The 16,061-nt window shown below is 38.8% G+C and overlaps 2 protein-coding genes across 2 annotated transcripts; both read left to right on the forward strand.

Annotated features, from left to right (window-relative positions):
- Positions 1-2,059: 2,059 nt before the first annotated feature.
- On the forward strand, positions 2,060-5,355 carry LOC140284404 (sialic acid-binding Ig-like lectin 14). Its single transcript, XM_072378277.1, has 7 exons — positions 2,060-2,147; positions 2,342-2,725; positions 3,282-3,587; positions 3,664-3,933; positions 4,020-4,095; positions 4,869-4,908; positions 5,119-5,355. The coding sequence occupies exons 1-7, from the start codon at positions 2,060-2,062 to the stop codon at positions 5,353-5,355; spliced, it is 1,401 nt and encodes a 466-aa protein (XP_072234378.1).
- A 5,561-nt stretch (positions 5,356-10,916) lies between these two features.
- On the forward strand, positions 10,917-14,380 carry LOC140284405 (sialic acid-binding Ig-like lectin 14). The gene is made up of 7 exons (XM_072378278.1): positions 10,917-10,980; positions 11,178-11,561; positions 12,117-12,422; positions 12,499-12,768; positions 12,855-12,930; positions 13,894-13,933; positions 14,144-14,380. The coding sequence occupies exons 1-7, from the start codon at positions 10,917-10,919 to the stop codon at positions 14,378-14,380; spliced, it is 1,377 nt and encodes a 458-aa protein (XP_072234379.1).
- Positions 14,381-16,061: the final 1,681 nt, after the last annotated feature.

The raw sequence follows: 16,061 nt of genomic DNA on the forward strand, positions 1-16,061 counted from the left end.
GTCATTTTTTCATATCATTTATATTATTACAACAGACTGTGTGAGATACAACTGAACATTTGTGCCACATTAAGTTACTTCCATCGTTTTACAGAGGCTTTCAACCTGATCTAATCATCTAACATTAGATCAAACATTAGATCAACCTGATCTAACAGAACATGTAATGTTGGTCCACAGCACGAACTGATGCAGATTCACAGTAAAGCCTCCCAATTGTAGAGTGAGTGAGTTTTCCATAAATTTTTTTTTCTCAAGAAACGCAGCTTATTTTGAACTCTGTGTCATCATGTAGAGTTTAACGTCTCGCTACATGAGAATTTTGGTGCTTGCTATTTCACATTTGGCAGTTCTTTCACAAATAATTAAATCACGAGACATGTCTAAAGTATATATTACAGGCTCAAGTCTGTGTAGAATTACAGGAGATCTCCTTCAGTTTAATGCTAATACAGCATTTGTCTGCAATTCTGCAAGATTTTTTTTCAAGTTCAGTCACCATAAATAGAGGCCCAGTAAACCTGTACTGATGAGACTTTTGGATCATAGTTTTTGACTGACAGGTCACTGAAGCTGAGGTTAACAAAAGAAACTAAAAACCTGCTGAGGGGAGTAACGAGTAACAACACACAGGTGGTGTAAATCAGAAAACTGAAGGTTTGTAGAAGGACAGGAAAAAACTGAAGAGATTACACAAGGGGTCTAATCGAATAGTCAAAAGGACCTTCCTACAACTTGTCCTAAGCTCCTCTCCTTGACCACGATGGAAAACATCATGGGGTTAAGGAAAGCTGGAAGGAAAAGCTCGACCACACTTACACTGAGCTGTGATGTGGGCGTGCAGCAGTGAAACTACAACTGTTCAAGAGATATTCCACAAAGATCACTTTAGATGCTTCCTCTGTAACAATCTTGTCACATTGTTACACAAAAGTTATCTCATATGCATCATATCAGAGAAAATATGGAATATTTAATTTTTTTAGTTTATAATTGAAGAATTAAATTGAATTAAAATGACAGAGAGAAGCTGTGATTGGATCAGCTGAGGAAATCAGCTGATGTGATGAGTTAGGAGCAGGTAAACAGAGAGAAGGTAAACAAACTGTATTTGTTGATGACATTTTCTGCACTTGTGCTTCCCTGTTGTGCCAACATCCTCTAACATTACTGTAGAACAGCTTTTCACCACTGGGCTGCACTGTTGGTCACATAAAAGCTGCTGATGTTTCAGGCATCACTTGAGCAAACGATCTCATGACAGATGTTTGACTCAAAGGCAACATGAAGCTCAGTAGGATTAAAACAGCTGTTTGTATCTTGACGTCTTTGTGTTACAGCTACATTTTCTGTGACTTGTTAGTCATTTGATTTGTCTCCTTAAAGCCAGCTGGGGTGTGATATTTTTTGGAAAAACAATAAAAATGTTATATTGCTGTAACTTCTGCCTTTTTATTTGTAAGACGTGCTGTAAGAGTGTGTGTGAATGGATGAATGTGGGTTATAGTGTAAAAGCACTTTGAGTGGTCAACTAGACCAGAAATGCTGCATTTACCATGTTTGTGTGCAGCAAAAGTGCACAAATTCATCTTTTTGAACTGTTTTCGATGAACAGCTGAATTAAATATAAAAACACTCTTACTAAAACGGGCATTTGCTGACAGTGAGACGTGTAATAAAAATAATCTTTCACAAAACAATTTGTCATTCACACCCTAATAAGCTCAAAATGTCACAGTGTGACTTCTTCTTTCAGGCAGCAGGAGGGATGAAGCCATCAAGCTTTTACTTGATATTTACTGTTTAACAGAGAAGTTGGTCATCTGATCTGCTGCGGATCACGGTAACAATGATATGAATGATTTATATATTTTAACATTTCCAGCCTGAGATTTGTCCATTTTTGTTATTTTCATGAATTCTACTGAAAAATACTTCAGGACACTTAAGTTTTTGGTTTAAATGTTTGAGGTTGCTGAAAAGAAGTTTTAGTTCATATCTGCTTTGCTGAAAACACGGACATACGACCGTTTATTTCAGCTTGTTTTCAGTCTCAGAGATGAAGGAGGAATGTAGGAGTTTCATGGCAGCCCTGTCTGTGAACGTGGTGACAGTCAACATGTTCCTGAGTGTCTTCTTTCTTCCAGGTGAGCTCTTTGTTCTCTCACTTTCATTTGGAAACATGACTTGAATCATTTCTGGTCTAAAATGTTTGATACTGATGTTATTTAAAGGCTCCACATGTAACATGCTGCAGCTGAACTGTAGTTTGTGTGTCATGAACTTTGTTTTCAGGCAGATTTTGCTCCACATTATGTTCATCATTAGTCTGGTTTTACAGGTGTTTTGGCTGAATGTGATAAGAAACATGCACACCTCTCCATAACTGCACCAAAGGAGATGGAAGCACTGAGTGGATCTTGTTTGCAAATCCCATGTAGCTTTACTACAGATCAAACAACATTTAACAGCACAAGAACTATCTATGGAGTGTGGATTAAGATTAAAAAGACGTTTGCCTTGAATCCAAACAATGTAGTTTTCAACAGCAGTAAGTCGACTAACATCTATCAAATGAAGATCACTGGAAACCTGAGTCAGAAAAACTGCACCACTCTGTTTTCTGATTTAAGCACAACTCATACAGACAAATACTTCTTCAGAGTTGAGAACGGACCGTTCAGAGCAACAGCTTGTGATGATCCTATTCGAATAACAGTTAAAGGTGAGAAAGGTTTCTTTTCATTAGTCTATAACATTTTGAATAAAATGTGACATCAGTTCTAGTTTTAGTGTAAAACTACAAACTCCTTTAATCTAAGCTTCAGTGTGAAATGAAACATCTTCTGTAGGATTATCAACAGCATCAGTCAGAGTTCAGTGTTAAAGAAAGCAGTTTGTGAACACAAAGTGGTCGTTTTAGAAGTTATCACAGTTGAATACTGCTGAGATACTGACAGTATACATTAAACAATCTTTCTGCTGATGTCTGCAATGTTGTAACTGCAACACTGGAAAAATGTGAGCTCCTGTCAGAAGTTATTTTCATCTTTTCAAGTCTTCACTTTTATTTTGAGTTTAGGAAAAAAATCTACATAAACCTATTACTGCTTTTTATTGTAGTTAAATCTGCATCAATTAGAATGTTGATACTTTTGTCTGCTTTTAATTTAAAATTTTTGTTATTGAGGATTTTGTATGCATTCTTTAAATATCTACAACACCTTCATCTGATTATGTTCTTGTTCATGTTCTATATTTTACTTTATTTTAAACCACAGATTCTGCTTGGAAACCCAGAATCAACATCTCAGGTGAACTGAAGGAGAAGGAGTCTGTCACCATCACCTGCTCAGCTTTCACTCCCTGTCCTCACTCCCCTCCTGAACTCACCTGGAATCTCCAACAAAACTGTCACAGACAAATGGAGGAAAACACAGATGGAACCTTTACAGCTAAAATCCAGGAGACCATCACTCTGTCAGACACACATGATGGATACACCATCAGCTGCTCTGTCAGATATCCTGTGAATGAAGGAAAACATGTCAAGACAGCAGAGACAGAAGTGACTCTCAGTGTTTCATGTAAGTGATCCTGTCAGCACATCATGGTTCATCCGTTTCTGATGAATAAAGTTAATCTGTGTCACATTTTCCTCAGATGCTCCTAAAAACACCTCAGCATCCATCAGTCCATCAGGTTTGGTGTCAGCAGGTAGCTGGATGAACCTGAGCTGCTCCAGCAGAGCCAATCCTCCCATCAGCAGCTTCACCTGGTTCAAGGACAGCAAACATGGAGCCATGAAAGTAGCTGAAGGAGACTTTTACAGACTCAAGATGACCAGTGTGGCAGATACAGAAAGTTACTCCTGTGTGGCTGCAAATATTCTCGGTAATCAGACGTCATCATGGATTCATCTGAACAATGAAGGTAAATGCAGAAATTTCCTTCCATGTAAAACTATGACTTCCGGTTCTGCTGTCTAACTTTCTATCTTTTTTTTTCTTTTGCAGCAGGAAGCTCTCTGCTGTCAACTTCAATTATTACAGTGATTGTTGTCATTGTGCTCATCTGCCTGGTTGTTTTTGTTTGGTGAGTATCAGAATATAAATGATCTCAAACACTATCATTCTTCATAGAGAAGTGTAGCCCAGGCTTCATAGATCTGGTTGTTAGTGTAGTGTTAACTGCACAGCGTCTCTGTATATGTGTGTGGGACGTCTCAAGGGTAAAATTAACTCCTGTGAGCTTATGTGAGATCAGCCAACGCCCTGTCTGATTGATGCGAAGCGGCGAGTTAGATGTAACTGTGACACATTTCTGCCACTGGCCTTCAGTTTATGAGAGAGAATACAGCGTCTCGTTAGATGGATGAAAGTTGCTCTCCTTCGTGAGTTCTTGTCACACTTTTAAAAAATGATGGGCCGACTCATCTCCCGTGCAACATGTTTATTTATACCGAAATTGCAAATGCAGCTGCATAAGCTCAGTCAGCAGGACAGGAAACAGAAATGATTCGTTCACGACTCAACTCCTCGGGTCCTTGTTCATTTGGCACGTGACAGTGGGATATATGTATACTCACACAAATTAAAGGGCCCCAATGAGCTGATACTTAGCTCATAAATGAAGACTCAACTCAAAACAACAGAGGATACATTTAATTTTTTATGCGTGCTCTTTATTATTTTTTCTTTGTTATTTTCTTTTTTTTTTATTGTTCTGCATTAAATGCTTTTAGCCATGTTTCAGGTTTGAAGGAAAATATATGAATAGATATTATTAGCAAACTAAACTGTGTGTGTCTCTGTGTTTTAACCTGAAACACAGTAGAATTATTCTGACTGCTCTGTGATGTCTTCCAGGTGCTTTAAGTCCAAACATCCAACTCCACATCAGACTCAGGTGAGTTATTGTTAAACTTTTGTGAACAGTACTGCACTGTGAATGTGATTGTAGTCTAAGATTCCTGACAGCAGCTGCATGAACAGTAAGCTTATCATTAAAATGCTGTTTAATTGGGATCAAATAACCATTCACTGAACGCGAGTCATTATTTCATTCTGTGTGGAAGGATCCAGCTCACTGCACTTCTTGTTCAACACGTTTCCACAGAGTCAAACAGGAGAGGATCTTGCTCTTCAAACACCAGCCACTAAACCAGAGGAAGAACTCCATTATGAAGAGATGAACTTCAGGAAGAGACCTGAACCTTCCTCCGTCTCAGTGCAGGACAGCAGACAGCAGCAGGAGACGGTGTACGCACAGGTCAAAGTGTCGGAGCCAGAAAACAGCTCAACACAGACTGCTGACAGCCCGGAGGATCTCTACGCTCAAGTGAAGAAAAAATAACTTCTGTAGTGTGATCACAAAGAGATTTACATTTAGTTTCTACAAGATGTCAGTTCATGTTTGAAATAAAGAGAATCAGTTGTTCTCAAATGACAGGAAGCTCTAAAGCTCCACACCCTGCAGCTCACATGGTTTGGTCACTGATATCATCATTGATATTAATAATCTGACTATTTGGGACGTTTTTTTTCTGCCATTGGGGATTGGATGTCAGAACGACAAGAGAAGAGTTTTGTGGGGTCTGTGCACAGCTGAGTGTCGCATGCATAAAAATGATGATATGAGATCAGGAATGAGCCAAAGCCAATGAGTTTGACTCTTGCTGTGTGAGTAGTTTCACACGTCTCTCTTTCAACAGCTCATGAAGATTTTTGTCAAGCAATTCAAATATTAGACATATGTGCCCTTTGATGTTGTCTTTAAGTCACTTGAATGGTGTATTTGTTAAGTGACGCTACAGTTGTAAGAGCGGAGTATCAGGAAAAGACAACTGTGAATTGACACAAAGTCTAAATGGGCTTATTTTCAATCCCAATATCTGAGGCGTTTAGCTATCAGAAGAAAGAGAAACACAAACGATGTTGATGAGAGATGCTTTTCTGGGAATTTGTCCTAAAGCTTACCTGTCTCACTGCTTTAATGAAAAACTTTGGAAAGTTCCATAGACATTCGAGGTGAGGGAAAAATTAACCGTAGTTTACTCAAAATCCAGAATTATGTAGTTTGCTGACAGAACTTTTACAATAAAAATTACCTTTTTTAAGTCTATTAGGAAAAAGAGCATGTGGAGATTCATTTTTCATCATCAGTTTACTCCTGACTCATTTTCACTGTATTTACTGTACTATATGTGACCACTAGGTGGAGAGTGTTAAATTCAGAGCTCTTTGAGTAAAACATCACTAAACTGTAAAGTACTCAAATCTCACATGCTGGAAGTTTGTAGACCCACTGACTGGGTCTACATGATGAGATTAATATGATTATAGATGTAGTTGGGTTATGCTCCTTATCTGAGGGTAGTTATCCTTGGATGAATGAATCGAATGAATCGAATCATTGGCACAAAGCATGTCATACTCCGGTGCGATAAGTGGCGCTGTACCCATTTCAACTATCACTAATAGAGCCACTTCCAGTTGACCTCTTCACCACCAACAACAACAACAAGCTCAGGCATTTGGGAAAGATGGTGAACGAAGAGCAAGATGAAGCTACGTCCCTCTACTTTTCCTTTGTGATGAGCATGCTTATGGCACTAACGCGATGCACAACGGCACATTCTCCATCACGTTGTTTATTTATCTCCACCAGCGGCGGCAACAACAGTAATATCGTCTCCCCCCGAGAAAAAATCTCGAGCATACACAGAACGCAAAGTCCAATTCACCATGTGCTTCACCGTCTACAAACACGTTTAGTGTGACTATCAACGGATTTATCTTGGGGTCTTAATCAGACTGCAAGTAACCCGATCCGGTCCAGTTTGTTGTCAGACGAAGGTGTATATATGAACTGAATAACTCAGTCTTGTTGTAATTTAGCCATTATTATGATTTTTACAGTGTCATGTAACCCCACTGAGTGCTGCTGACTCCTGGCATAGTTCTTGAAGTTTTTTTTTCCAAATAAGGCCCATAATAGAGGACCAGAGGGCTAAACTGTAAACGGAGCAGCTGTAGCTCAAGAGGAAGAGCAGTTGCCTACCGATCGGAAGGTCGGCTTCCCCAGGCTACATGTCGAAGTGTCCTTGGGCAAGACACTGAACCCCCACCCTCAGTGAACCCCCTCCTGATGTATCCATCAGGGTATGGATGATTAGAAAGCACGTAGTTATGTGTATCTTAAGACGTGCTGTATGTATGAGTGTGTGAGTGGGTGAATGTGGCATGTAGTGTTAGAAGCGCTTTGAGTGGTCAGTTAGACTAGAAAAGCGCTATACAAGTACATTTACCATTTACCATTTAAACTCAGACTCCAGTAGCAAGACCAGAATACATTCCACCTACAATCCGCCCATACTAATCCTGTCACAGTGAGATCAGTAACACATATTCTGATGAAAGATAAATGAAACCATGGCAATCTATGTGTGTATGTAAACACACTGAATGCTTATTGTCCAGGGTAAGCTCACCTTTTATGATTAAATTCAAAATATGATTGTCTTCCATTGTGACTGGCTTTAGATCTGTTAAAAAAGATGGTGTCTCTATGGAAATATTACATTCACAATTTAATGACAAATCAGTTCCTTTTGTGGAATTATGTTTCTCCTTAAAATTTCTCCTTTCCTCAAAATTCATAACAGTGGCAACATATGAGTCCTTATTCTCCTCAGTTGCTTTGCTTTCCCTCTGTAAAAAAAGTGTGATGCATGCATTAAATCACCAAATGCTTACATGCTCTTTCTGAAGAAGCAGAGGCCAAACATGGTGGCTGAGCTGAAGAGTGAGAGTGGCACTGTGAATGCAATCCTTGAAGAGAGAGCGAGGGTTTGCTCTCATATCTTCACACACTCAGCAACAACTCTGATCAATAACATCTCACACACTGACAGTGTTTTTGATTAAATTACTTACTTTTATTTTTTACATTGCCAAAGATAAAAAAAAGAAAAGGAGTCAAGGACTGAGGAAGTTTATGCAGAAATACACAGTCATGCAGATTTGTGTCTATACTGCATTTGCTTGTAGGCTTTGCTTATCAGCTGCCTTATGTGTTATCGCCAGTTATCTAAATATCTTCTGAAGGACGCCGACTTTCACCAAACCATTCTCGGTGAGTAGATAAACGTATTTCATGCCAGAAATAAGGTCTAGGTTTAAAAATACCGGAATTGCCCTTTAAGAGATTTGATTTATTTAATTTATAAATATGATTATTGTACATTTTGGTGAAACTGGTAAAAAGTCTACAAAAAGGGGTCCCAGACGATTGTATTGTCGTATAAGTTATTTATAATTAAATAACAGATGTATATTGAGATATGGTGGAAATGACATTTGATCAATGCAGGTCAGAAAAATCTACAAAATTAACAATTTTCCTGTAATCTTAAGTTTGATTTAGAAGAAACCTGCATCCCCAAAAAGGAGGAAATTTCAGTGTTTTGAGTATCATTTAGAATCCACATAAGCTCTTAAATGTCACTTGCTGTACAAGTAAAGTATGATTGTAAAGAGCTAAGATGGAATAGAAAAGTTCTTATGTCGTGGGTTTTGTGTTTGTATATCCAGGTGATGGGTCTCATTGCAGCTTTCCCTTTGACTGTGGCAACATTGAATCTATTCTTTCTTTCAGGTGAGCTGCTTGTTCAGACTTATTTTATTTAGGCTATTTTTACTTACATTATTTACAATTTGAATCTCAACAAATTACATTATTATTCAAAATGGAAGTGAATATCATGTTCTGTTTATTGGTGGGCAACAATGTAAAATACTTTTTGTTCAGTGATTGAGTCATTTTTTCATATCATTTATATTATTACAACAGACTGTGTGAGATACAACTGAACATTTGTGCCACATTAAGTTACTTCCATCGTTTTACAGAGGCTTTCAACCTGATCTAATGATCTAACATTAGATCAAACATTAGATCAACCTGATCTAACAGAACATGTAATGTTGCTCCACAGCACAAACTGATGCAGATTCACAGTAAAGCCTCCCAATTGTAGAGTGAGTGAGTTTTCCATACATTTTTTTTCTCAAGATACGCAGCTTATTTTGAACTCTGTGTCATCATGTAGAGTTTAACGTCTCGCTACATGAGAATTTTGGTGCTTGCTATGTCACATTTGGCAGTTCTTTCACAAATAATTAAATCACGAGACATGTCTAAAGTATATATTACAGGCTCAATTCTGTGTAGAATTACAGGAGATCTCCTTCAGTTTAATGCTAATACAGCATTTGTCTGCGATTCTGCAAGATTTTTTTTTCAAGTTCAGTCACCATAAATAGAGGCCCAGTAAACCTGTACTGATGAGACTTTTGGCTCATAGTTTTTGACTGACAGGTCACTGAAGCTGAGGTTAACAAAAGAAACTAAAAACCTGCTGAGGGGAGTAACGAGTAACAACACACAGGTGGTGTAAATCAGAAAACTGAAGGTTTGTAGAAGGACAGGAAAAAAAACTGAAGAGATTACACAAGGGGTCTCATCGAATAGTCAAGAAAAGGACCTTCCTACAACTTGTCCTAAGCTCCTCTCCTTGACCACGGTGGAAAACATCATGGGGTTAAGGAAAGCTGGAAGGAAAAGCTCGACCACACTTACACTGAGCTGTGATGTGGGCGTGCAGCAGTGAAACTACAACTGTTCAAGAGATATTCCACAAAGATCACTTTAGATGCTTCCTCTGTAACAATCTTGTCACATTGTTACACAAAGGTTATCTCATATGCATCATATCAGAGAAAATATGGAATATTTCATTTTTAGAGTTTGTAATTGAAGAATTAAATTGAATTAAAATGACAGAGAGAAGCTGTGATTGGATCAGCTGAGGAAATCAGCTGATGTGATGAGTTAGGAGCAGGTAAACAGAGAGAAGGTAAACAAACTGTATTTGTTGATGACATTTTCTGCACTTGTGCTTCCCTGTTGTGCCAACATCCTCTAACGTTACTGTAGAACAGCTTTTCACCACTGGGCTGCACTGTTGGTCACATAAAAGCTGCTGATGTTTCAGGCATCACTTGAGCAAACGATCTCATGACAGATGTTTGACTCAAAGGCAACATGAGGCTCAGTAGGATGAAAATGATGACATCTTTGTGTTACAGCTACATTTTCTGTGACTTGTTAGTCATTTGATTTGTCTCCTTAAAGCCAGCTGGGGTGTGATATTTTTTGGAAAAACAATAAAAATGTTATATTGCTGTAACTTCTGCCTTTTTATTTGTAAGACGTGCTGTAGGAGTGTGTGTGAATGGATGAATGTGGCTTGTAGTGTAAAAGCGCTTTGAGTGGTCAACTAGACCAGAAATGCTGCATTTACCATGTTTGTGTGCAGCAAAAGTGCACAAATTCATCTTTTTGAACTGTTTTCGATGAACAGCTGAATTAAATATAAAAACACTCTTACTAAAACGGGCATTTGCTGACAGTGAGACGTGTAATGAAAATAATCTTTCACAAAACAATTTGTCATTCACACCCTAATTAGCTCAAAATGTCACAGTGTGACTTCTTCTTTCAGGCAGCAGGAGGGCTGAAGCCATCAAGCTTTTACTTGATATTTACTGTTTAACAAAGAAGTTGGTCATCTGATCTGCTGCGGATCACGGTAACAATGATATGAATGATTTATATATTTTAACATTTCCAGCCTGAGATTTAACCATTTTTGTTATTTTCATGAATTCTGCTGAAAAATACTTCAGGACACAATAAATTCTGTTTTGTAGATTTTAAGTTTTTGGTTTAAATGTTTGAGGTTGCTGAAAAGAAGTTTTAGTTCATATCTGCTTTGCTGAAAACACGGACATACGACCGTTTATTTCAGCTTGTTTTCAGTCTCAGAGATGAAGGAGGAATGTAGGAGTTTCATGGCAGCCCTGTCTGTGAACGTGGTGACAGTCAACATGTTACTGAGTGTCTTCTTTCTTCCAGGTGAGCTCTTTGGTCTCTCACTTTCATTTGGAAACATGACTTGAATCATTTCTGGTCTGAAATATTTGATAGTGATGTTATTTAAAGGCTCCACATGTAACATGCTGCAGCTGAACTGTAGTTTGAACATGAACATGAACTTTGTTTTCAGGCAGATTTTGCTCCACATTATGTTCATCATTAGTCTGGTTTTACAGGTGTTTTGGCTGGTTGTGATCAGAAACCAGCAGGCCTCTTCATTACTGCACCAAAGAAGATGGAAGCACTGAGTGGATCTTGTTTGCAAATCCCATGTAGCTTTACTACAGATCAAACAACATTTAACAGCACAAGAACTATCTATGGAGTGTGGATTAAGATTAAAAAGACATTTGCCTTGAATCCAAACAATGTAGTTTTCAACAGCAGTAAGTCGACTAACATCTATCAAATGAAGATCACTGGAAACCTGAGTCAGAAAAACTGCACCACTCTGTTTTCTGATTTAAACACAACTCATACAGACAGATACTTCTTCAGAGTTGAGAACGGACCGTTCAGAGCAACAGCTTGTGATGATCCTATTCAAATAACAGTTAAAGGTGGGAAAGGTTTATTTTCATTAGTCGATAACATTATGAATAAAATGTGACATCAGTTCTAGTTTTAGTGTAAAACTACAAACTCCTTTAATCTAAGCTTCAGTGTGAAATGAAACATCTTCTGTAGGATTATCAACAGCATCAGTCAGAGTTCAGTGTTAAAGAAAGCAGTTTGTGAACACAAAGTGGTCGTTTTAGAAGTTATCACAGTTGAATACTGCTGAGATACTGACAGTATACATTAAACAATCTTTCTGCTGATGTCTGCAATGTTGTAACTGCAACACTGGAAAATGTGAGCTCCTGTCAGAAGTTACTTTTCATCTTTTCAAGTCTTCACATTTATTATGAGATGAGGAAAAAATCTACATAAACCTATTACTGCTTTTTATTGTAGTTAAATCTGCATCAATTAAAATGTTGATACTTTTGTCTGTTTTTAATTTTAAATTTTTGTTATTGAGTATTTTGTATGCATTCTTTAAATATCTACAACACCTTCATCTGATTATTTTCTTGTTCATGTTCTGTATTTTACTTTATTTTAAACCACAGATTCTGCTTGGAAACCCAGAATCAACATCTCAGGTGAACTGAAGGAGAAGGAGTCTGTCACCATCACCTGCTCAGCTTTCACTCCCTGTCCTCACTCCCCTCCTGAACTCACCTGGAATCCTCAACAAAACTCTCACAGACAACTGGAGGAAAACACAGATGGAACCTTTACAGCTAAAATCCAGGAGACCATCACTCTGTCAGACACACATGATGGATACACCATCAGCTGCTCTGTCAGATATCCTGTGAATGAAGGAAAACATGTCAAGACAGCAGAGACAGAAGTGACTCTCAGTGTTTCATGTAAGTGATCCTGTCAGCACATCATGGTTCATCCGTTTCTGATGAATAAAGTTAATCTGTGTCACATTTTCCTCAGATGCTCCTAAAAACACCTCAGCATCCATCAGTCCATCAGGTTTGGTGTCAGCAGGTAGCTGGATGAACCTGAGCTGCTCCAGCAGAGCCAATCCTCCCATCAGCAGCTTCACCTGGTTCAAGGACAGCAAACATGGAGCCATGAAAGTAGCTGAAGAAGACTTTTACAGACTCAAGATGACCAGTGTGGCAGATACAGAAAGTTACTCCTGTGTGGCTGCAAATATTCTCGGTAATCAGACGTCATCATGGATTCATCTGAACAATGAAGGTAAATGCAGAAATTTCCTTCCATGTAAAACTATGACTTCCGGTTCTGCTGTCTAACTTTCTATCTTTTTTTTTCTTTTGCAGCAGGAAGCTCTCTGCTGTCAACTTCAATTATTACAGTGATTGTTGTCATTGTGCTCATCTGCCTGGTTGTTTTTGTTTGGTGAGTATCAGAATATAAATGATCTCAAACACTATCATTCTTCATAGAGAAGTGTAGCCCAGGCTTCATAGATCTGGTTGTTAGTGTAGTGTTAACTGCACAGCGTCTCTGTATATGTGTGTGGGACGTCTCAAGGGTAAAATGAACTCCTGTGAGCTTATGTGAGATCAGCCAACGTCTGATTGATGCGAAGCGGCGAGTTAGATGTAACTGTGACACATTTCTGCCACTGGCCTTCAGTGTATGAGAGAGAATACAGCGTCTCGTTAGATGGATGAAAGTTGCTCTGCTTCGTGAGTTCTTGTCACACTTTTAAAAAATGATGGGCCGACTCATCTCCCGTGCAACATGTTTATTTATACAGAAATTGCAAATGCAGCTGCATAAGCTCAGTCAGCAGGACAGGAAACAGAAATGATTCGTTCACGACTCAACTCCTCGGGTCCTTGTTCATTTGGCACGTGACAGTGGGATATATGTATACTCACACAAATTAAAGGGCCCCAAATGAGCTGATACTTAGCTCATAAATGAAGACTCAACTCAAAACAACAGAGGATACATTTAGTTTTTTATGCGTGCTCTTTATTATTTTTTCCTTTTTCTTTTCTTTTTTTTCATTGTTCTGCATTAAATGCTTTTAGCCATGTTTCAGGTTTGAAGGAAAATATATGAATAGATATTATTAGCAAACTAAACTTTACAGGGGGTTACAGAAGTTTTTACTGAACTTTAATTCAAGGTGAGAATGTAATGAGCCTGTTTGAATGTTTTTCCTGCTTCTTCTCTTTCTGTCCTTTGTCAGTAACTTCCACAAACTGGATTTTAATCTGATGTTTTTTTACTGATGTTCATCCAATAATCTTTGCTTCGTATCAGTCTCAACTCGCTCTCAGTCTGTGTCTCTGTGTTTTAACCTGAAACACAGTAGAATTATTCTGACTGCTCTGTGATGTCTTCCAGGTGCTTTAAGTCCAAACATCCAACTCCACATCAGACTCAGGTGAGTTATTGTTAAACTTTTGTGAACAGTACTGCACTGTGAATGTGATTGTAGGCTAAGATTCCTGACAGCAGCTGCATGAACAGTAAGCTTATCATTAAAATGCTGTTTAATTGGGATCAAATAACCATTCACTGAACGCGAGTCATTATTTCATTCTGTGTGGAAGGATCCAGCTCACTGCACTTCTTGTTCAACACGTTTCCACAGAGTCAAACAGGAGAGGATCTTGCTCTTCAAACACCAGCCACTAAACCAGAGGAAGAACTCCATTATGAAGAGATGAACTTCAGGAAGAGACCTGAACCTTCCTCCGTCTCAGTGCAGGACAGCAGACAGCAGCAGGAGACGGTGTACGCACAGGTCAAAGTGTCGGAGCCAGAAAACAGCACAACACAGACTGCTGACAGCCCGGAGGATCTCTACGCTCAAGTGAAGAAAAAATAACTTCTGTAGTGTGATCACAAAGAGATTTACATTTTGTTTCTACAAGATGTCAGTTCATGTTTGAAATAAAGAGAATCAGTTGTTCTCAAATGACAGGAAGCTCTAAAGCTCCACACCCTGCAGCTCACATGGTTTGGTCACTGATATCATCATTGATATTAATAATCTCTGACTTTTTGGGATGTTTTTTTTCTGCCATTGGGGATTGGATGTCAGAACGACAAGAGTTTTGTGGGGTCTGTGCACAGCTGAGTGTCGCATGCATAAAAATGATGATATGAGATCAGGAATGAGCCAAAGCCAATGAGTTTGACTCTTGCTGTGTGAGTGGTTTCCCACGTCTCTCTTTCAACAGCTCATGAAGATTTTTGTCAAGCAATTCAAATATTAGACATATGTGCCCTTTGATGTTGTCTTTAAGTCACTTGAATGGTGTATTTGTTAAGTGACGCTACAGTTGTAAGAGCAGAGTATCAGGAAATGTCAACTGTGAATTGACACAAAGTGTCAGGGACTGGTGGAGAGGTAGGACCCAGATGCAGCTCTTTGTGTTCAACAAAAGGTTTATTCCAACAAGAACAGGGAGCAAAGGCAAAAACAGAGTACAGCAGGTAGCCAAACTTATCTTTCTGTGGCATGAAGTGAGGATTGAAAGGAAACCAGGAGGCTAAATACTGTGGAGGGAGTGATCAGTGACTGAGGTGCAGCTGTGAACAATGAACCAGGTGACCTGAGTGAACCGAACGTGACAGGGGAAAAACATGATTAAACATAAACTGTGACATGAACAAACTGTGACAGAACAGACTGTGACACAAAGTCTAAATGGGCTTATTTTCAATCCCAATATCTGAGGCGTTTAGCTATCAGAAGAAAGAGAAACACAAAACGATGTGGATGAGAGATGTTTTGCTGAGAATTTGTCCTAAAGCTTACCTGTCTCACTGCTTTAATGAAAAACGTTCCAAAGTTCCAAAGACATTCGAAGTAAGGGAATAATTAACCGTAGTTTACTCAAAAATCCAGAATTATGTAGTTTGCTGAGAGCACTTTTACAATAAAAATTACCTTTTTTAAGTCTATTAATAAAAAGAGCATGTGGAGATGCATTTTTCATCATCAGTTTACTCACATGCTGGAGGTTTGTAGACCCACTGACTGGGTCTACATGATGAGATTAATATGATTATAGATGTAGTTGGGTTATGCTCCTTATCTGAGGGTAGTTATCCTTGGATATATGGCGCTGAATGAATCGAATCATTGGCACAAAGCATGTCATACCCCGGTGCCATAGGTGGCGCTGTACCCATTTCAACTATCACTAATAGAGCCACTTCCAGTTGACCTCTTCACCACCACCAACAACAACAAGCTCAGGCATTTGGGAAAGATGGTGAACGAAGATCAAGATGAAGCTACGTCCCTCTACTTTTCCTTTGTGATGAGCATGCTTATGGCACTAACGCGATGCACAACGGCACATTCTCCATCACGTTGTTTATTCATCTCCACCAGCGGCGGCAACAACAGTAATATCGTCTCCTTCGACTTCCGGGTCACGACCCCGAGAAAAAATCTCGAGCATACACAGAACACAAAGTCCAATTCACCATGTGCTTCACCGTCTACAAACACGTTTAGTGTGACTATCAACGGATTTATCTTGGGGTCTTAATCA

The sequence above is a fragment of the Leuresthes tenuis genome, unplaced genomic scaffold (assembly GCF_036924035.1).
Source record: "Leuresthes tenuis unplaced genomic scaffold, fLeuTen1.0.hap1 SCAF_24, whole genome shotgun sequence".
Taxonomy (NCBI): Eukaryota; Metazoa; Chordata; class Actinopteri; order Atheriniformes; family Atherinopsidae; genus Leuresthes; species Leuresthes tenuis.

Excerpts from the sequence above, each read along its gene's own strand:
- LOC140284404 (XM_072378277.1), top strand. The coding sequence starts at position 2,060 with ATGAAGGAGGAATGTAGGAGTTTCATGGCAGCCCTGTCTGTGAACGTG. Across the intron at positions 2,726-3,281 it reads TATTCGAATAACAGTTAAAG|ATTCTGCTTGGAAACCCAGA; the intron begins GTGAGAAAGGTT and ends TTTAAACCACAG. Across the intron at positions 4,909-5,118 it reads CAACTCCACATCAGACTCAG|AGTCAAACAGGAGAGGATCT; the intron begins GTGAGTTATTGT and ends ACGTTTCCACAG.
- LOC140284405 (XM_072378278.1), top strand. The coding sequence starts at position 10,917 with ATGGCAGCCCTGTCTGTGAACGTGGTGACAGTCAACATGTTACTGAGT. Across the intron at positions 10,981-11,177 it reads GAGTGTCTTCTTTCTTCCAG|GTGTTTTGGCTGGTTGTGAT; the intron begins GTGAGCTCTTTG and ends CTGGTTTTACAG. Across the intron at positions 12,931-13,893 it reads TGCCTGGTTGTTTTTGTTTG|GTGCTTTAAGTCCAAACATC; the intron begins GTGAGTATCAGA and ends GATGTCTTCCAG.